Raw genomic sequence first — 27,994 nt, 5'->3', positions numbered from 1 at the left:
GCAAGTTGCAAGTTGTAACGTACTAGCATACACCACACTGCAAGGAAGAGCTCCTCAACAGGAAGCAGGTTCAAAGTATATTTGCACCCAGTTACGCTGAGAGTATTTTCACAACTGTGACTTTACACAACTTGAGTCACACAACCGACTACTCCACACTGAATATTACAGAACAGGACTAAACATCAAATGAGGGTAAGTGCACTAAAGCAGTGATATCTTTAATTACCAGCTGTTAACAATCACCTTTTTAAACCTTTATAAATGCAAAGGGTTTTCATTTGATGATCATACCTCTCTGTAGACAATCTTCCAGACAGATCTAATTTCTTTAATGACAAACAGAGAACTGGTACAAAAACCAGACTTAAGCAGCAGCTCATGCTGAGAATTTGTCATTTATCTTAAGCTAAAATTATGAGCTCAGACACTGTATTTTGCAGTGGTTCAGGGCAGGTGGGCAACGGGTCAAAGAGATGACCACAAAAACCCCCTGCTTGTCTGGGACTGTTCACTCAGAAACATCTTGAAGACAGCAGGTGCAGCTGAGCTGGTTTATTTTACTCTTTCACAGTACTATGCAGGCAAGTTATGTAAATCAACTGGGCCAAATATGATCCCAGAGCTTTCAAAAGAAAATATATTTCAACATGAGAATATTACAGTATTTATTTTCATGCCTCAAGGGTGTCGTTAATAATTAGCAATTTACACAAAATTGCTAAAATATGCACAAAACAAACCAGTAGATTAATCCTCAGATATTTTCAATTTAAAAGCTAAAAATTAATCATAATCATTAGAGAATGGTCTGAGAACTATAAAGCAATTACAGTCATTGATAACCACTGCGTACACAGGCAATGATATCAGCAATTAAAGGAGAGACCAGTAAGTGATCCATGCCAATTTTGAGAACTTTCCACTAACAGCTGCTGTTCCATAGCAGTCCAGTCATTTGACTAACTTGTAAGGTCATTTTCTAAATGGGAAGTGATAAGTCTTAAGTTGGAGTTGCAAGGAGTTCTTTTAGTTGACAGCTACGTGTCAAGCAATGTGGCAATAAATTCCAAGCAATGGGGCAACTTAACATCAGCAGCATTATATTAATACATGCAGGTTTTTAGATTGATAATATAAAGAACAGTCTTCATCTATGTTCATTATGGAACAAACTCTGCTGTTAAACACTGCTTTGCACAAAGGCTGCAAACATAATATACAATCAGCTCTTAAACTAAAATACATTTGAGAGCTATTTGAACAATTGTCATATTTCCTATTCATTTTACATTGGAAACATATCCAGATCTCCATGCCTGCAAAAGAACAATCATTTTCAGAAATGAATAAAACCGTATGTAGGAAAATAGGTTATTTTGTACCATATAATTTTCCAAACTCTATGGTTACTTTTGCAGCAGTATTTCAATGGTTACTTTTCAAGTCAAAGTATTTTGCTACTTTTAGTCTCTCTTACTCATTGCAAATAATTAAAGCAAAAATGTAAAAACATTGTCTACAGCGTACTGTGATACATTGCAGCTGACGGGGATTTACCATACAATACACCACAGTTCACACTGCACAAGCAGTCACTCATGAGACTGCACAATACCAATGATGAGGGGTTTACAGAAACCTGCACAATTAAAAAAAAAAATCACACACCACTCTTACAAAATTCAAGGATAATAAGATAAAGCATCCTATTACTTGACAGCCATTTTGCTTGAGTAAGAGCTTCTGGATTGAGCCTGGAATTAACGGCTAGTAAACAGCTTTAGGATTTGGCCTGCTGTTTGTACCTGCTAAAGACTTCTTTATCAAAAAGTACTAGTGTTTGACTCAACAAAATATAAATCATGTTCACTGCTTTTATTAATGGAGGCAGCAGTGTACGTCAGTGCTTTTATATATACATATATATATTTATAAATATCTACATGCTTGAATGCATCAGAGAGTTTTCTGAAAGCCAAACCAGTGTGAGGTAAATGCCAGGATGGTGCTGAAACTTCAAAGGAAATAAACCACGGTGCTGAAAGCTGTGCTCTTTTCACCCTCAGCAATGTCCACGGGGTCCTCTTACAAGGGTGACCATTAGTAAGCCTTTAGGTTCCAGTTCCTTCATGCTCTGAGGGAAAACTTGACAATCAGAGAGCACAGAGGTAAGAAAAGATCATTAGTCCCTTAGGAAACCAACTGGGCACAAGCAAAAGAAGAAAAAATTTACTGGCAGAGTAGCTACAAAGCCACTCAAATTGAAGTCTTACATCTTAATTTCTGGGCATAGGGCAGCGATATGGGATACACATCATAAAGTCACCCCAAGACAGTGGTATAATTAGAAAACACCTATATACTCAAAGAAGAAAAATAATAATTTTTTCACCTTTCCATTGGAAAAAGAATTTAGAAACACTTCAGACTCAAAAGCTTGACATGACTCTCCACATGAAGAAAAGAAAAAAAAAATTCCAATGGGTTTTGTTGGTTTTTGTGGAGTTTTTTTTGGTTTGTTTGTTTTGGGTTTGGGGGGGTTTTTGGGGGCTTTTTTGGCAGGGTTTTTTGTGATTTTGGTTTTCTTTTTTCCCCTCAGGATACAAGAGCTGGCAGTGTTATTTGCTATGTCTTTGGGGAAGACAAAGGTTTGATTTAATAAACACAGTGTACTGAATGATTCAATGCAGAACTGAAACAGCAAGCACAGTGGACTCAGCCTATCTGGACACCTACCTACCTTGATGTAAACCAATTTTAAACACCTGTCATCCACAGGTCAGTTTGTAAGATAGAAAAAGTATTTAAGACATTTAGTTGCAAAGATCTGGATTGCTGTTTCATCCAGGGTCATGAGCAGAAATACTCTTTTTCATTCCTGGTTTTGAAGAATTTGCACAAAACCTATACACAGTTTTAGAGGTTTGGTAGAATGTCCCAAAAGACCAAGTGATGCTATCACAGCACTATGATCACTTGCAATTAATGAAACTATCTCAAGGGCATTAGGTTCATCCTTGTTCCATACTAGAGATTGCAAAAGTGTACAGATGTAGAAGCGTGTTTTGGGAGATGCAGCTTCCTAAAAACACACCTGAAAATGAACAACTATTCCAGTTCATGTGTACCTTCCTCAAAGATTGTCAAGCCCTAGGATTTTGACATCAACCTGTTTCAAAGAGCCCATGAGACTGATTTCAGTATGTTCTTCCATGGTACCCCACTGATGTTTTCCCTTTATTCTTACCAGTCTTTATTAGCAACTTAATTGGGCAGCTTTTTTAGCTCCCAGCCTCAGAGAAAATTGTAAAACTAGGTGTATGTTTAGCACTATTAAGTCATCTGCATCCTAGTTTCCCTGCCACATGCCGAAAAGCTGTGTTGCCATTCTGCTTGTTCTTCCACCAGTCATCCATTTCTCTAACTCGGCACCTTCAGACAAAAAGAAATAACGCAAGAAGGAGACTCTCATCGACCATGTGATAATTAATCTTCATAAAATTGTTAAACAATGAAATTCCCAGCTCATGCAACAGTTCAGCATTTGCCAAAATATATGACACTTTCAAAAAGTGACTGGAAAAAAACACATCATAGGTTTAGTTACAGGTTTACTGAAGTTAGGTTTAGCTGCAGTAAGTTAGAAACGCACTCATGTTAGTCTACTGCTGTCAAATAGTTTATTGGTGTATGAGAAGCGGTTCTAGCATATGCTGCTGAGGCTGTCAGACCCAGCAAAAAGGAACAGTTCCATTTGTTGTTTCCTTCCACTTAATGAAACATGCAAAGCTGATTGCCTGGTTTTGTTATTCACTTATAAATGTAATTTTAGAAATTAACTAGCCAGATACTTTTTACAGCTATTCAAAGTGAAGAGAAATAACTTCCTCCCTAGGCAAGGGGGGAGCAGTAAGAGGAGCTGCTGAGGAGCAGGGGTTTTACAGCCACAGGGATGAGCACACAGCATACTGCTAAGTCCAGACAGAAGGAGGTTGCAAGAACTGAAATATTAAGAGTTTGCACAATAATTGGAGCTGTGGTGACAGATAGGTCATACCTTTGAGATATTAGGTAGACAGAAATCATGTTAGCAATTATAAAGGTCCATCTCAACAATGATGTCTGGGTTACCATCCTGAATAAAAGACAGTGACAACTGTTGTCTGCAGTGATTTAGAAAAATGCAGGATTATTTAAATACCTGGATTATTTAATCATGAACTTCTATACTCTGCATTCGTTACTTGAAAAAAATTTGCAGATCAGTAAACGACATCCGTCAGAACTGTACCTCTATGTGCCATGATTTTCACAGGGTGTTCTAACCTTTTTCCAGAGTTCTTCATTAATTACTGTTTTTAATCAAGTTAACATGCTAATGAGTTTTTAGAACTTGTAACCAGCAATCCCCAGGGCTAGACTGCAAGATAACAATTCTATTCTTCTGCCACAAAGCACTATGAACTGCATGTGTAGTGATTTTTTGCCGCCACCTGCACACCCTCTAGAGGTAGGGAAGGCAGCCCTCAGTTCGAAATTAATCCATAGATCCATACTTGGAACAGCATAACCTGCCAAGGTCACATATCCATTACAGCATGCCTCACGTTTAAAGACAAGGCCGAAAGACAGAATTTTATTACTGAGCCATCTCAAAATACTGACTACAGCAGATACCCTGTGGGGTCATAAGACAAGACTGTGATACACGCTGGACTGGGATGAAGGCAGTCACTGGTTCACTGCAGGATGCTAAACATAGACTGGGAGATGAATGGGCCTCTCTAATATACTGATCCCGTTTCCAAAACCAAAATACACTTCAGATCTCTTGACTGACTCTTCTGTAAATTACTTCAAAATCTTTACATCTGTTCACATTTTCAGCCAGGATCGTTTTCATTTAAGTCTTACTTCATAGAGATTTAGCTCTTTTATACTTAAGACAGAGAAGAATACAATTTTCTCATGGATTAATAAGCCTGAAGAACACAATCAAAATTTCATAAAATCATATTTCTTAAATAACTGAGCACTCTGCTATTAAATTTTATCTTCCAGATACAGATCATATCTGAAATGTCGCTGTTTTATCTTAACATATCTGAGTTTTCCGTCACTATCCATTATATTATTTATTATTTACCTCCTATAGCTGATGATAAAGGCAAGCCAAAAAAAATGCCATGAGCTTTCATTGTGGTGAGATAATTTACAGATATGCGCATATGAAAAAATCCTGGAGAGCAAAATCATACAAAGGATTTCTCCAAGTAAATACTTCTCTTCTGACACTTACTGGTCTGGTATTGTGCTCAGTTTGGTACAGTTACCTCAGCTCCAGCTTTCCCATTCATGAACAGCAGCAATAACAACATTTAATCTAATATTATTATATTTTTAGATGTCTTTTAAATTTCATGAATATTATTAACTCAGTAACGGTTTCAAGGACAAATTCCCTGGGCAAGAGTAAGAATGACTGAATCCCTTTCTGCAGAAAAAAGTCCCTGAGGACTGTGTTTCTCACCAACTTTCTGAATACTGGAGGGTATTTCAGATGCATCTCCCCAGGTTTTCCTCCAAGTGCAGATGTAGCCATGCTGGAGGTCAGACATTGGACTGCATCTTGGTGTCCAGCTGCAGCCCTTCCCCTAAAATGACCTGTAAGAGCAGCTAAAAAGTTACCTAAGCTCCAGCAAAGACTGGACCCAAATGGGAATAAACTAGCTGAGGCTCAGCTTCAGCAAGATTTAAATGAATATTTACCAAAGGAAAAGCAATCAGGAACACAATCAGGTAGTGAACAAACTTCTGTGTTCTGATATTACTGATTATTTCCTCAGATCTGCATACAGGGTTGAGACCTCGATGGAAGAAAAATGTAAAGGTCAATACCATGTTTTCTTTACATATAAATCCAGTAAGTTCACTCATACTATTGCTTCAGCTTTCTCTCTACAGAACACAGGTGAAAAGGGGGAAAAATATTAAAAACATATTATTAATGGAAGACAACACATTTCTAATCTGAAAGTAATATATAGTATCAGTCAAGCAGTTACAGCCAAGTAGACATTCATAAATTCTCCTTCCTCTCAATGATTGTGTTCCCACCTAGATAACTTCTGCCTCTGCAATGCCACAAATGGTCTCACCATAACTCTCCCCATGTAATATCTCCAAACAGCAAAATCTCATGCAGACTGCCCACATATAATGTAGGAGAATTGATTTCAGATTAGGCCTTCCTCTCTCCACAGAAGAATTTCTCAAGTATAACTTCAGAAGCTTTATAAAGTCTCTCTAATTCAGATGAGTTTTTGCCATCATTCCTGAATTCCTGACAGAGCTTTTATCAATGCTCAGTTTGATGGTTTCTAGTAATTACCCTGTAAATGCCTAAATCTATTAATAAAACCACTAAAAAGTATGGCTACAAGCATTTTCAGGATGAAAATCAAAATTCCTTCCAAAGAGTATTTGTAATTCAGGACCATCATCTGTCTCATCATAGCCAACAATAACCTCTCAACTCCAATACCCCACCCAGCAAACAGATCATTTGCAAAGACAAACCACAGGTTCAGTCAGCAGTCAGTATAACTCTGAGGAAAGATAACTCCCTTCCAGACAGTATCTCCAACCATCAAACAAATGAAATCTCTTGTTTCTAAGCTTAAGGGGAAAGAAATATATCTGCTTGAGCAAATTGTATTATATAAAAATTTACAACACCCCCAGACATTAGCAAAGCTGTTCGTCTTTTATTCTAAATTCTGCTTTATCTTCAGTCTGAAAATGCAGTTGGGACATATCAAAGACAGAAACATGCAGAGATTCAACAACTAGAAGCTAAATAAATCACTTGAGAGCATGCATACTGCAACTAACCATAGCTGCACATGAAGTGTAATGGAACCTCCTCGAGGAAGCAACATTTTATTAACATATCTAGTGAAAACTAGCAGCTGTGGCCAAAGGCATGAGAAAAAGATGTTGAAGCGAGGTGGGGTTGGTCTCTTCTTCCAGGTAACAAGCAATAGGACAAGAGGAAGTGGCTTCAAGATGTGCCAGGAGAGATTTAGATTGGATATTAGGAAAAAATTTCTTCACAGAAAGGATTGCCAAGCATTGGAATAGGCTGCTCAGGGAAGCTGTTGAGTTCCCATGCCTAGAGGTATTTAAAAGACCTGCGGTAGATATTGAACTCAGGGACACAGTTTTGTGGTGGATTTCGCAGCGTTAGATTTACGGTTGGACTCTATGATCTCAAATGCCTTTTCCAACCTAAATGATTCTATGATTCTATGCTTCTAAATTCTCATAACTACATTCAGGAGGGTCTGAGGAACAGGTCTAAGAAAAACCCTCCCCCTACCAGCACAGGCTCTTCCTTCCTCCCTCCCTGTTGCACAGATACCAGCAAGTAGCTCGTTCACACACAGCTTTACATTTCCTGCCATCTATACAGATCCTTCTGCGCAGGGCTGCAAAGAGCAAGACTGTGCTCCTTCCTGTGGCAATGATTCTTCTGGTGCATGTGAATAAACCTGACTCTACAGATAAGTATCAACTGCAGAGAGATGTAAACAGAAAAAGAGACTTCTTTCCTCCTAATGAATTTAGAGACTTCTTCTGACCTCAGTCAGCAAAACCTTCTCAGATGTAAAAGGGATTTTCAAGTTGATGAATTTGTTGTGTGATTTTCTGGAAACATGGTAAGTCCTCTTCTCCAGCGCTGGGCCACCTGATGGGAAGAGGACATCACCTGCTTACCAGCCTCGCAGTAGTGTGGATATCACGCCAGCCTCATCATGCCAGCTTCCACTGAGCCATCACTTGTTATTTCTCCTATGACAGGTGAGTTTCACCCTTAAAAAGACACACTTACTGATACAGACTTTTCTCACAGAGAGAATGACCCACATTTTCAAACTCACTGCCAAGGATCATGGTCCTCCATCCCCACTACCTACAAAAATGCATCCAAAACAATTTTTTATCTTCATTTTCTCACAAAAGACCCTCTCAAGTGTGTCAGGACTCTTAGGCATATTCAGAAAGGCCCCAGCAGTAAATTTTAAGTTTAAGTGCACTCCTGTCACAAGAGCTTCGAAGGGAAAGATTCGTGCATTTACTTCTAATGGGTAATTCTCAGATACCACAGTTATGGATGAGCTTAGGCCACGTAAAGCAATTAAATTTAATGCCCTAGGAGAAGTTAGATGCTATTTCTGACTGAATGACCTCAAGAGCGTGTGCAAGTGTTCTAATCTATGACACAAGTGAAATAGGACGTATCTGAATGTGTTCGCTAGAATTTTTTTCTCAAAGCATAAAGATTTTATTCTCTTGGTTTGGTCATATTTGACTCCTGGCACCGGTCTGTTCTTTCATATGATATCAGGTATGACTACAATAAAAGAATTTAAAAGCTACAGAAGTCTCAAAAGGAATTAATACGTTTTCTTGATCAAACTATGGAGTCTCAAAGCAAGAAGGAAGCCAAGACAAACAGGAATATATTGCATTAATCAAGACGTGGGCAGGTACTGAATTTCCTTTCTTCATTATTTCTAATCAGTTTAAGGGCATGATTCATTTGTTAAACTTCATTCTATACAAGTGGGAAGAAAAAAGTGAATTACCCATTGAATGCACAATAGAATAATGAAAGGAAGCTGCAGGTACTTCATGCCTTTGAAAATTATTCACTCTTCAAGAAAATGCTTAGAGACATATTTATGTCCATCTCTGTTGAGGAAAACACACACATTTATGTTTGAAGATTTTCTTGGATGAAGTCCAAACAGAAAATTTCAGATACGTCTGGCTGGAGGACTGTGTCCACCTCTGAATCACTGGACCAGTCTGTATATATTAAGAAATAATCACATAGTCTTTCAAGCAGAAGACACTGTCTGAGACTACACTTCAGTGCCCCAAATGATGAACGTTTTGCTGAGCTTCCTGTAACGCAATTACACTGCAACTCAGATAGCTCTCACAAGGTAAATCTAATGCTCAACAGAAAATTGAAAATATTTCTTGATTAGGTGCAGCTGACCTATAAGACAGCCTTTGAACTTTTAATTAATATCTTTAAAGGAAGGGGGGTTTTGCACATGAAAGGGCAACTCCTTAAAATTATTTCGCAATTAATAAACTGTACAGTTCATGAATTTTCTACCTTAACTGACCTGTGGTGGCAATCCCTTGGGTAATCTACATCTGCTCTCTTACAGGAAATCTGTAAAACCAACTTACAAAAAGAAACAAAAAATCTCACAGAGAAAACAAGGAGAAAAAAAAATTGTGATTTTCCCCAAACTCAGTATATTTTGTTCAACACATTTACAAGGGACTCTCAATGCACCAGCATTAATTAAAAAATCCAAGAATGCATGCTGTATCATGTTAATGGTTTTGGAAATGGTTTGGGTGTTAATGTTAATGGGAAAAAGCAACATTTATTGTGAAATAAACATCTGCCTCATTAGGAATAACATAGTAAATTATGTCTACTATGTATACGTGCTAAAGACTTTTTGTTAGATAGTGTTATTCATGCTTTCTACTCCATCTTTTCTACCTGAGAGCAGAAGATGCACTTTTGCTTCAATTAAAATCAGTTGCAGATTTCATTAATTTTCACCACTTATGTTAATGAAAATATGAGCCATGTAAGAACATTAAACACTTGACAAATAAGTTTTACCTTTGAATTAGTAAGAAATAACTACCTTACCACAGTGAGATTTATTTGCACTGTCAGCAGTTCACATTGTCTAGGAATAAAAGGTTTTCCTTCTATATATTTTCTCCATAAAAAGAAGATTAATAAAGTAACAAACCATGTGCTTTTCCTTTCCACTGAAACAATTAAGAAAAATTTACTGCATTTTTATGAGTATTGTTAAGTATATTAATTATGCTTATTCTTATGAATAGGGAAATCACTATTATTAATTGAATAATCATTGGTATTCCATTTGATGCTACAAATTATTTGAAATTATTGCAAAATATTAGTTCAATTGTACTTTCATCCAATTCAGGAAACTTAATTAAGCTACAGTCAACAGTGTGCAGAGGACAAAGGAGATGCTGGAGAGCAACCAAGACACTCAGGCGCTTTTGTCTTGGAGCAGTTGATGGAGCTGAGCATGTTTGGTCTGACAGAAGGGTGATTTAACAGGTGTCATAGCAGCAGCCTGAATCTACTTGAACAGAAATCACAGTGATAAAGAAGCAAAAATCTTCTCAGCAGTGACAGAACATATATAAAGGAACAATGATCATAAACTGCCACTTGGGAGGTTCAGGGTGGCACTTCCATTCTTCTCTCCCCATGTCAAACCTCCTCTTTTTTCAACAGACAGGTGTTGCAGATCTGCAGCTTACTCAGCAAGGTGGTGGGACCTCCATCCAGTGAAATTTAAGACATTTAGACAAAGCTGTCTCACACAACTGGGAAGAGTGTATCTCCAAGCTGGACTGGGTAACTTCCTAAGGTTCCTCCAAAACAACATGTAGGTGAGAAATATGCACATGTATAGAATCAGAGACTGCTTCAAATGCAACAAATCACTGCAGATTTATACTGAAGTGCATCTAAACATCTACTATCACTCATCGTCCCTGAAAGAAAATGCCTACTAAAGTTTGGGTGCTACAGCTAAAGAGATTTAAATTTTTACCTCTTCAGTACCTAATAAGATTTTATTTGCTACATATTCATGTTGTCAACCTTATTATTTTTTAATTTGTAAATATCATGCTATTATTTGTTTTTATAAACATATAGAAATATGTTGTTACCCTAACAGCACAAGATCCTGACTCTTAAATGGTGCTTGAAAAGATGAAAGCTGAAGACCTACCGATAGAGCACCTGGAATTGGTTCATTAGATGCCATAAGATGGAAAAAAGAAAGATATAAAATCATTTCTCCTACTTTCAATAGTATGAAAAAAAGCAAGTCCTTCGGCTGTTGCACGTTATTGGTTTCCTAATCAGAATACAGAACCTCCATAATTATACCAAGGGCACGGTGTGATGCAGCTCTGTTAGCTCACATGCAAAGACCTGCTGTTCAAAAGCCATTCTGATCATTACTAAGCTGTATCCTTTCTGGCAGATCTGGAAGGCTAAAATAGCTAGTTAAATCTTTGATGCCATCATTAGATTTTTTCCAGAAATAATTTTTCAGTCTTCTTCCATCAATAACGCAAAAGACACGAATAACATCATACAGGCTCTTGCAATTCAACTAACACTGTCTCTTATCTTCTGCAGTGACCAATGCAGGATGCCCATGAAGACCTATCAATACAGGTCATGCAAAATGCTGCCATCCTTGTGCACACATCCAGATGTGTGATTGATTTGGGATTCAGAAACTTCCAGAGCAAAAGCTGGTAGCTTTGTAAAGAGAAGGACATCCCCACAACAAATGTTAAAGACTTCTGCATGGAATATATTACAAAGAAGTCAGTAAGAAACAGAAACTTTATTATTCCTGAAATAAATCCAGCACGTTAAATTAGGAAACTTATGCAACTAATTATATCCTACCAGTATAAACAGTATCAAAGAGGAGTATTTTATTTCTGAACATCTCATGCCATCTCATTTTCAGAATGTCAGTTAAGAACAAAAATAATACAAAGTCCTTATGATAACTGAAGATGAAACCCAGAATTAAATTTACAACAAATCTGGAATTCCCCTTTGATCATTCTAAGGCAATGGCTATACATTTTTATCACACCAAACAAGCCATAATAAACTGCAACATCAAAACCAGAAAGAAATCCTATGACTTCCCAAGACAATGCTTTTGAACAGTCACAATATCACAGCCTTTTAATGCAAGCACACGTGTTAAATATGCACATGGCTCCATGTGTAGGTGATGCGGTGTGGCATAAATATTTTACTAGCAGTTTAAGTTACTGACTCATTACACACAAATGGTATGAATGCTCTTTTCTGATTTTATAAGTGTTCATATTTTGGTGCCCCTGAATGATTAAGAACAGGAAACTGTGGTATCTGAAAAGAAGGTTTTCAAAAACTTGCAGGAAAGATCTTGAATTTTAATAAGGCTTTCCAAGTAAAGAACTACTGAGGTGCACAAAAAAGGAGTCAAGACACACATAATTTATGGCTTTGCTCCCCAGCACAACTTTACTGAAATCAAAGGCCTTTGCTCAAGAGTAACTTCTTCCCCTAGTTGCAGAAGTTTGCAGAATAGCAGTCTTTTCTAGAATTTGGCTAGTTTGTATTTACAAATAAACTGATCGATTGACTTCTGAATGTCGGTCACAACACTCATTCCTTAGGTGGCCTATTTTCTTCTTATTTGAAAGGGCAAAAAGAAAAAACAAGAGTTAACTGGGCATACTTCTCAGGTCTAAAGTGTTTTCCCCTATGGAAATGGTAAATGAAAATATCACTGCAGGAATGATTTCTTATTTGTAACACATTTTCAAGTCCCTAGATCCTATTTAAAAAACAATCACGCAAATTTAACAAACCGCTAGATCAAAGCCTTTAAACCAAAAGTCTGTAACCACCCTTGCATTACTTCAACCTGCATATCAGAGTGAGGTTTCAGGAGACCAATGAGCTACTCAAAAAGGTCTCACCCCAGATAGCCCTTTCCTGTAACAGAAATAGTACAGAGCTATAACGGGCTCCACTGCAGTCAAGAATATCTTAGCAGTGGTAAAAGCAGACATCACGTCCATGTACTTTGTAATATCTTTGCCACTCTATACTACTTGTCTCAATACTTTTTTTTCAAATAGTTGAGGCTTTTTTATTATGTTTTGGTTTTTAATTCTGTAAGAAAGCCTGTTTTCCAAGATGCAACTATATTTGATCAGGTGGCTGGAAAAAAATGAGCCTGAAACACCATAAATATTATCTTATTATCTGGCTGTGATTAAATCAGAATTATATAAATACATCAAAATAATTTGTAGACTGGCAATAAGGGTGGCTGTCAAACTGAAATCCAATGGAACTTCAAATGCACCTTAAACACTGTATCAGTGTCAGATACATAAAGGTAATATTATTACTAGGTGTCTTATACTACAGTAATGTTTCAAGCTCTTTCCCACAGATCTGTTCAGATAAAAGATGTAATGTTCACATTACATCTGCCAAAATTGCCATTTGCAATTAAAAATTAAAACTGGCACTCTTTCTATGCAGGCAATTATCTAAACGCAGCTGGCAATCTTCCTTGTTTACAGCGCTGCTGTGTCATGACTCCACTCCGTTTGGAAATTTACTGCTTTTTTTTTTTTTTTTTTAAGGTTTAAACTTGCCACCTGTATTTCCAACTTGAACTTTTCTGGTTTTAAAGATTTCTATCATGAACTCAAACAAAAAGGTACAAAACTATAATTTGCAGATTTTGTATGGCAACTTCAGGCACTGCAGTAAAATACATTCCTAGTACATATTTTGATGATTGTCACAACACTAATTTACATCCATCTAGGCCACAGGATAACAACCCAGTAAGAACCCAGACAGTAAAATGTACCAAATAAATGCCCTCCAAGAAGAAAATTTCGAGTGTAAGAGTTGATTTTCAGAGTAAAACAGAAAGAATGGAAAGATTCTCTGAGTGGACAAAAATCCTTTTACTGAATAATATATGACATTAAGTGTATTTCTACTGCTTTCTATCTATAGCAATTGTCATCTACTAAATGAATCTATCCACAAAGTATCTTATTAATCAGACTGCCATGTTTTGGCACCTTTTTACTTACAACAGCTGCTATTAAAGTAAGATTTGGTGGTTCCCCTACTGCTGGGAGAGGAGCATTCTTTATGCTGACAAACAGCTTTTAGGGAACCGTCGCTTTTTTAGCTAAGATGCTGCAACCTTTAGGATGATTTACACGACTATCATGGAACAAATACAGTTACTTACAGCATATCAGTTAAATATTCTGGTTCATTTATGATGTATTGCCTGTAGTCAGACGTAGCAATACCTGGTATTATATCCCCAATACAGTAATGCCTTATTTCCTTCCTCTGTAATTGTTAAACGTTTTCACCTATAAATATGATCCATTATCACAACTCCTTGCCAGACTGTATTGCATGTTTTGCTCAGCCATCCAAATGGATTTTGAGCAGGGCCTTTCCCCTGAATATTACCAAAACCCATAAAAACAGGGGATTGTTAATGAACTGAGGAACATGGCTGACCCCAAGGATACTGCAAGCAGTGACAGGCACAGGTGCCCTCACACAGGTGTCCCAAGCGAGCCTCTTGAAGTTAAAGCAGCACAAGTTTCACAGCGCGGTGACAGTACCGCTCTCCACTGAGCGATGATACGGAACATATATTTCCACCAGGGGCTTTTTCAGAATGAGGATGACAGGAGCCGTTACTTGCTCAGATCAAAAGCGCAGCAGAGGAAGGCACCGGCGGAGAAGCCGCCAGCGCGGCGGCCGCTCGCTGAGCCCTGCCCCGGGCGGCCCCGGCGCTGCCAGCGGCAGGTGGCCGCAGCTGGGGCGCAGCATCCCGAGGCGCCGCGCACCCGCGGCGAGCACTCGCGTGGGAAGGCGCCGTCACCCGCACTCCCTGCGAGGCGGGGACCAGGCGCGCCCGGAAAATACGCTGGAGGCAGAACCGAGCGCTGCGGCTCCGCGGCGGTAACTTTTCAAACCGCGTAGCGCTCGGTGTCCGCTCGGCAGCACACGCGCCGTGGGTACCGCTGGCGTACCCATTGCGCCCCGCCGTCGCGGGGAGGACCCGGCAGACGCCGACACCCCTCGCTCCGTCTAACCTCGAGGCCGGCGAGTGCCATCAGCGGGTGCCCCGCACAGTCTCCCCCTGCGCAAGCCGGTGGCCTCGGGCGCCCGGGAGACCAGCGAATATGTGCTCCCCGCCATGCTCTCCGCCGGTTCTCTCTGCCGGGTTAACCGAGTTTTCCCCCCATCACCTCCCACCTCGGGCTGCGCGGGATTTTCCGCCGCCCGCGGAGAGACGCGCCGCAGGTGGCAGCGGCTCCCCCACCTCTGCTGACTGACTCCTCTCGGGCACTTTCAGCGCGACTCTCGGGGTATTTGTCCACCCCGTGCCCCGGCACGGAGTGATGCCCGGGGACCGGAGGGGCAGGAGGGGCGGTACGCGCCGCGCGGTGCGGCGGGGCTCTGCTCAGGACAGGTGCGGGCGCCGGCCCGTGGAACGGACGGGAGGGGTCAGGACAGGACGGGACGGGACGGGAGGAGAGGGGAGCGGGTCGGTACTCACACGAAGGCGTGATAGACGAAGGCCCATCCGCGGGGCCGCTCCAGCACGTTGTACAGGTAGTTCTGCAGCCGGCGGTACTTCGCGTTCCTGCGGCAGCTCGGTCCGCTGCTGTACGACAGCGGCTTCCCCAGCAGGCTCATGCGGGCGCCGTGCTTCCCGCGGCGGCCCTCCCGCAGCCCGGCGGGGGCGGCCGCGCCGCCGGTGCCCAGGAGCAGCAGGCCGTCGCCGCGGGCCGCCGAGCTCGTCAGCGCCCTGCCCCGGCCCGACTCCACATCCTTCATGCCCGCTGCCGCGCCGCTCTTCACCCAGAGCCCCGCGGAGCCGCCCTCCTCCCCGCCGCCGTGGTTGCGGGGCATGGCATCACCCCGGGCGCCGGAGCGGGCGCCGGGGCCGCGGCGGAGCAGGGCGCGGGCGGCGGCGGCCAGGCACCCCGCGGCGGCAGCCCGCAAGAGGCAGCGGGGGCCGAGGGTCTCCGGGCGGCGCCCGCGGGGCGCGGGGGCGCGGGCCACTTTGGGCGCCCGGCGCGGCGGGCCGGCCTGCGGCAGCTTCGCGGGGGCCCCGGCGAGGGAGCGGGCGCCCCCCCGGGCGCGCTCTCCTCCCGGGCGGCGGCGCCCCGCCGCCGGTCCCCGCAGCTCCGCCCGGCGTGGTTCCGCGGCCCGGGACGGGGCGGAGGGAGGGAGGGCAGCTCCTCGCGGCTCCGGCGGAGAGGCCGCGGTTCGGTGGTGCCTGCCGCCGCCCGCTCCCTCGCTGCCTCCCGCGTCGTTTGGCCCGGCCGGGCCGGGCAAGCTGTTGCTCTCGCTCCGAGCGGCGGAGAAAGTCGGCGAGGCAGGCGGGCCGGTGGGGCAGGCGGGGGCCGCGCCGCCGGGAGCCTTCGTGTCCCGGGGCGGGAGCGGCAGAGACAGCGGCGGTGCCCGCGGCGGGGCGGGCGGCGAGCGGCTGGCGGGACGCGGCGCCCGCGTTCTACGCGCGCTCCCGGGAAATGTCCATGTAAGTCCGAGAAAGTCACAAAACTGCCGTAAGTCCCGGCGGCGGCGCGGGGGAGGATCGGCCGGCGGCGGGACCCCACTGCGGGCGGGGAGCGCGGCCGGCCCGGGTGGGGCAGCGCAGACGAGCCGCCGGGTGTCCCCCCCGAGGGGGCGGCGCGGCCCGGCACGCCGCTCCGGCGCTTCCGCCGTGTCCCGGCCTCGTGCGGCAGCGAGACAGCAGATCCCAGGGGCAGCGGCTGGCCTGCCCTCCCTGCGGGCTCCCCCACGGCCCCCGTCAGCTCCGGCCCCGGCGCGGTGCCGCCGGAGCGCAGCGGTGCAGCCGCTCGGTGCCCGCGCTGCGCCGAGACAGCGATGCTCCCCCTGCCGAGCACGGCCCTTTAACGCCCCGCCGCATCAAGGTGAGCTTGCGGAAAAAAACACCACCCACCCAGGCATCCGCAGGCGCGGCCGCACCGTGCTGCCCGCCCGGCCGCCGCACCGCGCCCGATTTGCCCGCGGGTTACCGCCCGTGCTCGGCGGGCGACCCCCGGCCACCCCCCAGCACTCCTCCCGCACGCCGCCGCCGCCTGCTGCGGGCAGCCGCCGCCCGTGCCGCTCCCGGGGCCGGAGCTCGGCAGCGCCCGGCGGCCCCCGAGGACTCCTGGGAGCCCTGCGCTGCCCGGGGGACACGACGAGCCGCCGCCCGGCACTTCAGCACCCACTTCACGAAAAATAGCTTCATGTCACTGGTTTTGCAGCCTGATGTGAAAATGTGACACTAATTCCTGAAGTGTTAATGACAAACAGTAAGGTGGATGCTAATGTTAAATGAGATTCAATAGAAGCATTCAGAAATTAGTTTTTGGGGTTTTTTTGTCTTTGTGCTGGCTAGTTAGAGGCCAGGCTCTCAAGCTTTAACACACCATCTTCAACGCCCAGAAAAGAGGAAGCTGAGACACATCTCGTGTTTTGACAGTGAACATTAACTTGTGCCCCTGCTAATGCAACATGGACCCACCAACAGTACTAATTCATTGCTACAATGTGTCCAAGGCCATTCATTCGGATGTCTTTAAATGCAGAGCTTAACCTTCTTCCTGTCTTCACTACACTTTCTCCTCCACTGCAGGCTACTTCAGGCAGGAACTTTCTAACACGTGAACCACAGTGGCCACTCACTGGTGATAAGGGATGGCAGAAACAGCACACATGTCAAAACAGATGTTAAGTAGTTGATACAACTATCCACAGAAATCTCATTAATATTTAAGCTTTCCAGTGGCACATATCTACTCTTCTTTCTTTGAATTGTAAATTGAGTTAGTTAATCCTTCATTTACTACTTGTTTGCATTTCCCTGGTTTGATATATGCAAGTGTTTATACTCTTCATTTTTTTCATCCCTCTGTGCTCATTTACATTCTTTTACCATCAGCCACTCCTCCAGAACCATGCTCAGATTCAAACTCTAGTGGCCTTAGTCACTTGAGTAAAATATTTGAGGGCTGATACTCAAATTCTGGAAAGCCAAACTTAACTGAGAGCTCATGGTCCAACTCACTCAGCCAGGCCTCTATCCCATGAGCACTCACCCTTGAGCTTCGATTAATTGCTGGGTTGGGCAATGGCACAGCTCACAGCAGCACACGTGCATCACTGTTGATAGGACTGAGGCTTTAAACCAACGATTGGGCCAATAAACTATGAACATTACTGAACTCCAGTTCCTGATGTACTTTCTGTGATCCATTAAGAAATATTGTTATAATTCTGTGCCCTCTAGTGGTGCTTAAAATCATCAATTAATTTATATAATCATAAGGAAAACAGTCTGTGAGCACAAGTTGAGCCAGTATTGAAATGTAGCCATAGATAGCAGAACAACTAGAAGCTAACAAAAGTAATACACTTAGTGATGAATTATTTTATTTTTTAAAGTGTGTGAACAAGTCTATTTTCCCATCTGTTATCTGCTATTAAATAAATCCTTTTAAAAGTATGTATTATGAGAAGACATTTATGATAATGAATCTGATCCTTACTTGTTCATATGTCAGATAACCAGGGCATGATATGCTGGTTGAATGCGGAGGGGATCATTAGCACCCAGGCAGCTGCCTGCCCTCTAGCAGGCAGAGGAGCTGTGCTGTGTAACAAAGCTAGTCCTCATCTAACTATTTATTGCAAAATACAGGTTCACATTTATAGGACAACAATTTCCCCTGATATTTTGGCTTCAGACTATGTAATACCTACAGAGATGAGTCGTGTGAAATTCTAGCATGTCCACATGGTCCAAGGTCATCCTGGGTTCAGATGTCAGTAAGAGGATCTACTTGACGAAATCTCCAAGGCAAGAACATCCCAAGGAATCTTGACTTCTCGAGGCTGCAGGTACAGTATATCACATCTGCAGAGGTACAAGGAAAATGGCATTCTGAAGTGCCGCTTTAGAGCCATTATTACTGTGCTTTATGGCAAACGTCAACAGCATATTCTTCCAGATTTTTAAAAAACAGGTTTGCATTGCATTTTCCAAATGTATACATCAAGTGTTACATATCCTGACTCGTGGAAGGATCAGCTGACACATGTAATCTTTTTTGATCAGGAACCAAATGTTACATATGTTTGGTATTTTCAGGGTTTTCTTTCCAATGAGTGAGTTACTTTTGATACAGTACTTTTGATACCGTCTTACACCAGTGTTTCTGGTTTTATTTTCATAGAAGAGAGGAAGCAATTTAAAAAGCAGTGATAGTCTCTTATTCCCTTATTTATAATACATTTTTTTTTTTTTTGCTGGATCATGTACACTTCTTGTCTAAGGCATCTGCTAGGGCAGTTTTGGGATTAGCTACACTAGAATATTAAGCAAGCCTTCACAATGACTAAATTTGCAAATGAGTAACATGTATACCGAAATGCACTTGGTTTAATTGTGACACAGGGTAGATACTAATAAAAGAAGAACTTTGTTACAGGGTAAAAACAAAGAGGAAGAGAAGACCAGCCAGGTTGGAGGGCACTGGCCAGAGTTCAGGAGGTCCAGTTCACTGCTTTGCTCCATGCTGCTAGGACAGATAGGATCTGGAGCCTATCCACATCAAATCCAAAGTACCTGAGCATGTAGTTGCCTCAAGTCACTGATAGATGTTTACCAAGCTGATGAAAACCAGTTGAGCACCTATATGCAACTTTTAATATTTTCATGGATTTGAAGAATCTCTCTGTCTTTGTGCCTGAATTACTTATCTGTCACAGGGGGTGGTAGCAATTTTTTCACAGAGGGATTGTTAGCATAAATTCATGAAACAGTGTAAGATGCTCAAATGCAGCAAAAGAGGGAACAGTAGAAATCACATGCACAATGTGGCTGTTTTAAGCAGAAAAGCAGCCAGAGTGCAAGCTGGAGGGCCTTCGTAGCAACACCTTGCAAAGGTCGGTTTACTGTGGTATCATGTTTTGAGTTCATTTGAGTTCCTTGTTAATAACCTTTTTCACGTTATGTAATAGTGCAAGGTATCATGTATGCTCTAGTTTTGCATCTCTTTGTAAGATTTTTAGCTTTCTGCCTAATTATATGGAGGAGGGCATACTCATAGCTATTCTTGGTAACAAGCATACAAGAGCCAGGAATAAGTTTTCAAAGCACATAGGTGTTAGGAACAATTCATTTATGATGTTGACCTGTTGTGTAGCCTATAATACATGGTATGCACCTCCAGAAAAACCCAAATCAAGCATCACTATTGCATAACAAACCATGAGCAAAATGTCAGATGAGGTGAACAGCATGTTAGGATGCACATTATAAGCTGTCCAGTCAGCGCATGTAACATGCTAGCAGCTGTAGCGGGGCTCTGATATTAATATTAAAAAATGTTGGAATACATTGCATTAATATTCCAAGACGTTGGGATATTTTCCTGCAAACTTTTTTCACATAAATTGAAGAAGCAAGGCTGTCAATAGCATGAGGCATTCATACACTGAACACAGCAGAAAGGATGGCCCAACTGTCTCTTCTTCATGCGGTCCCTTAACCCTAAACTCAAGAGAGTACCTTCAAAAGAAATTTAGTTTTGATGTGTCATTTATGTGTTGATTTTGATGGTAAACTGCTAGGACGTACTATCTCTGAGGAAGACCTGCCTCCACAAAGAGCTATCCTGTGCCCAGACTTTCATTCCAAGCAGTCCATCTCTGTGTAACTACCAGCACAGGCTAAATTTTGATCAGAAGACAAGACATGTATGGCTCACTCACAGTACCTGTGCCTACTTGGCTGCAGGCATGCTAGAAACACTTCTGCCTGGTTATTACACCTGTAAAATCCAAGGGCAGTTCCCAAACTGCTAGTAATGGACCCCTTCCTCTGCCAGGACCTGTTTGCTCCTTCCCAGCTAGAGGAACAGTTTAGCCTCCTCTCCTCACATGGTCATGATCAATGGCAGAAATTCCTGGCCTTACTTGTGTGCTGTCTGGCCTGTCCTGGAAAAATGTTCATTTTGCTTCCTGACTTCTAGTATTTCCTCTTACTCATCAGATATTAATCCCTGATAAGGGAATTATTTTATTCCATTGATTCCTACTTAAATAAATATCTAAACATCACTCTCCATTAATAAGGTATGCCTCACCTCCCTGTAAAGTCATTATCTAACCCCAAGAGTGCTCTCCTAAATGGCTCTACTCTTCATCTGCTTCACTTCCTCTTTCACCTTCTGGGTTTTTTTTGGATGGGTTTTGTTTGTTTGTTTACTATTTTGTGGTGCTTCTTTTCCTTCCTTCCTCCCTTCCTTCCTTCCTTCCTTCCTTCCTTCCTTCCTTCCTTCCTTCCTTCCTTCCTTCCTTCCTTCCTTCCTTCCTTCCTTCCTTCCTTCCTTCCTTCCTTCCGAATTCCTTCCGAATTCCTTCCGAATTCCTTCCGAATTCCTTCCGAATTCCTTCCTTCCTTCCGAATTCCTTCCTTCCGAATTCCTTCCTTCCGAATTCCTTCCTTCCGAATTCCTTCCTTCCGAATTCCTTCCTTCCTTCTGAATTCCTTCCTTCCGAATTCCTTCCTTCCTTCCTTCCTTCCTTCCTTCCTTCCTTCCTTCCTTCCTTCCTTCCTTCCTTCCTTCCTTCCGAATTCCTTCCTTCCGAATTCCTTCCTTCCGAATTCCTTCCGAATTCCTTCCGAATTCCTTCCGAATTCCTTCCTTCCTTCCGAATTCCTTCCTTCCGAATTCCTTCCTTCCGAATTCCTTCCTTCCGAATTCCTTCCTTCCTTCTGAATTCCTTCCTTCCGAATTCCTTCCTTCCTTCCTTCCTTCCTTCCTTCCTTCCTTCCTTCCTTCCTTCCTTCCTTCCTTCCTTCCGAATTCCTTCCTTCCGAATTCCTTCCTTCCGAATTCCTTCCGAATTCCTTCCTTCCTTCCGAATTCCTTCCGAATTCCTTCCGAATTCCTTCCTTCCTTCCTTCCTCTTCTCCTCCGTCTGTGATGCAACTATCTGGACTCCCAAACAAACAGTCTGGTGACAAAACAAAGCCATATGTCTTGAAGGGTGCAAACCCTGCCACAGATCATTACCACTCTCTAATCTAGCAAAACAAGTCACATGACGAAAAGAAAAGAAAAGAAAAGAAAAGAAAAGAAAAGAAAAGAAAAGAAAAGAAAAGAAAAAAAAGAAAAGAAAAGAAAAGAAAAGAAAAGAAAAGAGAAAAGACCAAAACCCATAGTCTATACTGAGAACTGCAGAACAGTTTAGAGTCCTAAACTGGGAATATAATACATATAGAATAGAATAGAATATGAAATATTATTTCAGATAGAAAAGTTTGTTTTCTTAGAAGACAGGGATTTGCAAAATAATATTCCTCAAAATACCTAGAAGTTCTGAAGAAAACATGCCGATCAAAAATGTCAATGTTAATTGCAGATTTTATAGCCTAGAAGAGTTTCTACATATGAAAAAAGATCCTTGGGATATTGCCTTCAAAATTGCTTGTTTTCGAGCAGAAGAGTGTGATTTGGTTAGCTTGCATGTCAGCAGTTCCTTCCAGCAGGCATGATAACAACCCACAGCAGACTTGAAGAAATCCTGCAAGGTCAGAATACAGATACTTACAAATTCATCAAGAGGATTTTTTTTTCACATTTCTAGTGTAGGAAACAAGTAAACATTTTTGTTGTTGTGTTGTTTGGACTTATTTCTGGTTTCTTTTGGTATGGAGAAAATATTTTGTGAAAGTTTAGCTTGATCCCTAGAGCTAGCAAAATTCCTTAAAGACACAGTGATATCTAGTCTTAGTTAGGCATCTAGGGACGTACCTGAAAAAAGCTGGTGGCAGATGAAGTAACGAAATACATGAGGTGTATCTTATTATGAGCTTTTCCTTTAAACTACAGTGACCTTTTTTATCTGCCAAACATGGACTTCTGGCCATCTCCTCTCTCTCCATCTCTGCACATCTCTTCCACTTGTACTACGGCAGCTCTGATTTTGAAAATTCCTATCTAATTGTGGCCTAATCTTTGAGGCATTGAAATTTTTGGACATTAATATTTTAGAATCACCTAATTTTTTCTCTTCTGAAAATATATAGAAGCACCTCAGTCTTCACTTGATTCAACTGGAACCATTTTTGTTGTTTGTTTCTATATACTAACTAGTAGATAGTGGAGATGTTCTCACCTTTACTCTCCTTGGTCCAAATAATTTTAATAAAAGTCTGTGCGGAGCAGCAAGGAGAGAGCCAACCACTTAAGGTGCTCTTGCCTCAGAGTTCTTATACTTCAGAACTGCTGTACATCTCTAGGCGTTGCTCCTGGGCAGCAGAGCCATGTTGAGGCTTGAGGGAGTACTCTGACCCCTGACCACTGGGACCGGTTGGCAGCATCAGTAATCTCATGTACAGGGCACAAGAGAAGATACTGTCTGCGTGCTTCTGGAGAGTTTAAAAGGTTCCTTGTTTGGTGCCCTGTCTTGTCTGGCCCTCATGTGAAGATGTCTATACACTTCATGTATCATTGAGATGGCTCAGTCCTATCATAGGAGTCTGGTTTCTACTCTTGAAATAGGACTTAAAATTTTAGGGGCTAAAGCACAGAGTCTACTGTCATCTAAAGTCTTTCTGAAGTTCTAGGAGGGACTTTATATTCTCTAAAGATCATTAGTTGTTCATTTGCATACAAATGCTCTTCCACCTGAAATTTTATTCATAGCCTAAGTGTAGGACTCAAAACCAAATTATTGTAATTCATTGTAACTGAAGTGACATTCTTTCTAAATTAGACTGTTAATCACTAACCTAATATATTCTGAAGGTGCATTTTAAAATAGAAATTTAATTTACTGCCCCTTTTCATAAAATTGTGAAGATATTTGGCCTTTTTCATGTGCTGGTTCAAATAATTTGGCAGCGTCTATGATCCTCAAAGAATTTGAATAAGATGTGCCCTCTGAGTTACTCAGGTGACATAACAAGAACTTACTCATAAGCTAGAGGCACCACAGAAAGCAGCAATTGATAAGAACTCTGACAGTTAATGTGTTTCCATTAGTGTATCAGAGAAGGCTGGAAACCTTCAGTGAGAATTGTATGCTCGGGACTCCTCCTTTCTACTGCTGTGTTCCTGTTGAATTCAGTGAGATTCATTCCTGTCATGAGATAAACCACAAAGAGATGGAGGCAAGAGTGTCTAAGGTCAATAGGGCCTTCAAGAGCTCCTTGGATGAGTAAATTGGATGAGTAAAGGCATTCAGTTAGAGCTGTTGGAACCATAGCACATCAGAAAAGAATACCTTCTTTTGCTTCTACAGGCATGGTTAGGCACTTATACATGTTCTTAAATCTCATCCTCAAGCACCCACTTCAAAAGTCTTAATCAGGAGAAAGGTGAAAAACAAGAAAGGAAATGTTAAGAGGAATCTAGGTCATCTAGTGAGGCTGTAAGACAGGAACAATAGTGAGAGAATTTACAACAGGTAAGCAGGAATCATAAACATGGGGAATGAGATGATAGTTCAGAACAGGGCTTTTTCCCACACTGCTTAAAGGGGTGATCTAACGGTAGCCCTAGAGAAAGGCTGGAGGTAATTATTTAGCTTCAAAGCAGAATAAAATTAAAGTAAAATCTAAAGCTATCTTGTTTTATGTATCCACATATATTATTGTCTGCAAGGAAACGTAGGAGCCAAAAGTGGGTTTTAATATCCTTGTAGGGCTAGGGAGAGGATGATTAAATGTCATAGGCCAGATTTACTAGGCAAGTATTTGCATGAGAAGCAAGATGCACAAATATAGATACAAGGCAAAACCCACGACCTTTTACCATGAGGGTTGTCAGACACTGGCACAGGTGCCCATATATGTTGTGAAATCTCTGTCCTTGGAGTTTTTCAAAGCTTAGCAAGCCTCAAGGAACCTGGCATAAATTTGATGAGAGCCACGCGTTGGACAGGTTGAAGTAGATGACCTCTAGAAGTTCTTTCCAATCTAAAATATTCCATGAGTCTAGATGACCTTGGCAATGAATACTTTATGACCTACCCCGTGAAATAAAAACCCATTGATAAGTTTGACCTGGTCAATACTCTAAGGACACGTAAGCATCTGTCACTGCTGATACCCTGCCCCTGTGGCAAAATCACAAACCTTACGTGCAGGGGCAGAGGGCTGAAAGGGTAGCAGTGGTATCTGCCTTCGATGTAATAGCTCCTCCAATTGCCTCTCTAAGAAGGAGAGAGGAGCAGTGACAATAAGCAGAGAGAGGCATCACAGCACAGTCCCATGTGAGCATAACCCTGAAGAACATCACAGGACCAGGTGCCTGCCCTGTCTCCACCACGGGTCCCAACTCTCTGCAGCACACTGACTTCCCATTCCTTTCTCCAGCCCTCCCTGCCATAGCAAACATCCTTCCTTTTCTCATCTCTTTCTTTTCCTTGTGAGATGGTTTGAATTTGGCTGAAATTTTTGCAGCATGACTTTTCAGTATCAAGAGGTTATGGGTGATGATTTGTTGGAAATCTTATTATCCCCAAATAAAAGGGCAGCATTTAATTTTATTTTTTTTATAAGGGACTAGTTACTTTAATTGCCCTACCTAGCGGACCATTTAAAGACAGCATTGAGAGCTCCCAGTCTGAATATCACGTTTTTGTTAAAATTTCCCTGCTAGGGTGTTGAAATTTCTAGCCCTTTTTTAAAATCCTGATCAAACTTTGGCTCTGGTTAATAGGACATTCCCATTAAAACCATTTATGTTGTTTTATTTATGACTGCTATTTTGTTATTCTGCCTGAAGATTTTTATTCTGCAGAGAGGTTCATTGGTTCCAACTAATGAGAAGAAGAAAACAACCAGCTCAAGTTGATGATACCATAAATGCTTGGAATGAAAATTAAACATTATTATTAGCAACTTTCAGCAGGGTTTAAAGTGCTGAAACTTAACCTTGTCATGTGGATCCCTACCACTTAACTTTAATGAGTAACCAGTAGCAGGAAGGTTTCCTATATCGTGTGAGCAGTAGCAGCTGAAGAGAGATATGACATATTATCTAGATTGGTTTATAGAAGCAGCTATCCTATCACTGCAATAAAGAGGGAAAGTAGAAATTTAAGCCATTATCTTCTAAAAGATTCACTATAAAACTATGGTTCTAAAATTGCTTTTATAACGTAAGGATCATGTACTGGAAGCAAAACTTGTACATATTTCAAAATTAAATGATGGCCTAAGTGATAAATATGGGTGGTAAGTAAAACCAACAAACTGCCTTTGTAAATCAGTTCGAAATGCTTATCGTAATCATTCTATCTTCTTTATGTTAGATCCTGATAGCAAACCTTGTTTTGTTTGTTTGTTTTTTCTTTAAATGTTTCACAGAACATTTGGAGCAGAATGGAGAAATAGTTGAAAGCTTAGAGATTAGTGTTTTGGAACATTTTGCAGAGCACACTGTCCGGTGCCATAAACACACGATTCAGTTGTAACCTAAAATATCTTATTGAAGTTGTTCTTTCCATTCACTGTCTCTTTCCATATTTAAATCCATACAGATAAGGACACCTCTCTGTTTCCAGAGGGAATCTGTACACTCGAGTAGTGTAACAGTGGAGGCAGTTTCCTGCTGAAACAAATGGGCTTCAGAAAATAATAAACATTTTTTCTTATTTCTGCTCAACTGACAAGGAATTACTGACTTTATTTTCTAAAGAGGGGAGCATGTGAAATACTGATGACAATTTTGGAAGACCAGTGTTGATTTAGACCCCAAGTAATATTGATTAGGATATTATTCCCGGTTACAAAACAAACAGGTTTTCTCTCCTTCCTATGGTATGTGACAATATTTTTTGCACATTGCTTTTGGTTGAGAGCCTTATTGAAGGCAATTTGGGTTCATGCACCCAAATGGAGTAATAATTTCCACCGTGTAACCTTACCTTCTCTTGCATAATTATTTGCTGCCCACTGAAGCAGCACATTCTCTTCCTAAAGCACATCTTTGAAATCAAACAATGTGCTTTTTAAAGGGGAAAAAAATTACAGTAAAACACACATTGTGGAGATGCTCCACAACCATGAAGATACTAAACATTTCATTTCACTTAAGACATCCCAACCATCTGCTTTAAAAAGCTGGAGCTTGTAAACTGAGAAGCTGTGGTAAGGGAAAGGAAGGACAAACCAGTGGCCCTAAATCTATCTGTATTTGATACCGTCCTTAGCGCTGTGGTGCTGCTGGGTGAACACTCGCAACTGAGTGCGGGGCCGAAAGCATCCTCCGCATCCTCCGCATCCTCCGCATCCTCCGCATCCTCGGCAACGCTCAGCCCCGGTGGTGCCCCGATCCGTCGCAGTCTGTCCCGGGGGCGGCCTCGGGGGCCCGGGGGTCTGCCGGGGGCCGGGACCGTCAGTAGCTCGGTGCCCTCAGCAGGTGGCAGTGGCGTCCCGCGGCGGGCGGTGTGCGCGGACCCCCTCGGCCCCTGCCCCGCGGGGCTCCGCGGCGCGGAGCGGCTGCTGCGGGGGCCGGGGAGCGGCAGCGTCGGCGGAGAGCAGGACACGTCCTTCTTCCCTGCTCACCCCCGCCGGCAGCGTGGATCTCATAATAAATGTGAAGTAATTCTACAAAGGAATTTCAAAGAAAAATTGATGTAATCAGAATCAAACTAAACCCTCCCCCCCCCCCCCCAAATAACCCATCCACGAAAATCTCCACAAGCCCCACAAAACAAATCAAAAGCATGGGTCCCCTATCCATTCAGTCCTTTCACCACCATGTCTGTGACTGGATTTATGTGTAAATGATGGTAAAAACATCATTCTAAAAAGCAGGGGTTTTAGTTAAATTGGGTCAAAATGAATTTAATGCTGCTGTGGTTAAATACTTCTGTGGCTGCTTACACAATGATTTACAAACATTGCTAGTCTTCAGCTACTTCCTGAAGGGAGACGATATGTAAAGACATATCCATGTAAAAGTATGCTGAAACAATTACATTTCAGACAGGGAGATCCTTCTTTATTTAAAGTTCCAAATTATTAATTATATGAACATGTTGAGTTTTTAAAAGCACAATGAATGGTATCTGTGTTTGTTTTCTACTTCTTTTTGACGTATTTCATATGGTTCTGCAATATCATTTTGTATGGTATCTGAAGTGTTTTAAAGTAGTCTTAAGTTAAACCTCCTTTTCTTTTCTTTTCTTTTCTTTTCTTTTCTTTTCTTT

General features: G+C 42.2%; 1 protein-coding gene and 1 long non-coding RNA gene across 4 annotated transcripts in view; one reads left to right on the top strand and one right to left on the bottom strand.

Annotated features, from left to right (window-relative positions):
• Window positions 1–15,701, bottom strand: part of KCNQ5 (potassium voltage-gated channel subfamily Q member 5) — a 282,164-nt gene extending 266,463 nt beyond the window's left edge. For both annotated transcript variants that reach the window (XM_032104818.1, XM_032104819.1), the window contains exon 1: window positions 15,303–15,701. In XM_032104818.1, coding sequence (XP_031960709.1) covers window positions 15,303–15,658 — 356 coding nt within the window. In that variant the 5' untranslated portion in view covers window positions 15,659–15,701. The remainder of the gene's footprint in view (window positions 1–15,302) is intronic.
• LOC116442143 lies at window positions 50–11,616 on the top strand. Of its 2 annotated transcripts, XR_004239415.1 has the most exons (6): window positions 50–195; window positions 2,603–2,781; window positions 7,478–7,866; window positions 8,414–8,555; window positions 10,385–10,542; window positions 11,306–11,616. It is a non-coding gene; the product is annotated as an uncharacterized LOC116442143 (long non-coding RNA). The 2 variants fall into 2 exon arrangements; XR_004239416.1 differs by lacking the exon at window positions 8,414–8,555.
• Window positions 15,702–27,994: the final 12,293 nt, after the last annotated feature.

The sequence above is a fragment of the Corvus moneduloides genome, chromosome 3 (assembly GCF_009650955.1).
Source record: "Corvus moneduloides isolate bCorMon1 chromosome 3, bCorMon1.pri, whole genome shotgun sequence".
In the NCBI taxonomy this organism is placed as follows: domain Eukaryota; kingdom Metazoa; phylum Chordata; class Aves; order Passeriformes; family Corvidae; genus Corvus; species Corvus moneduloides.
Note: the sequence above shows the minus strand (reverse complement) of the source record. Positions and strands in the feature narration are given on the sequence as shown.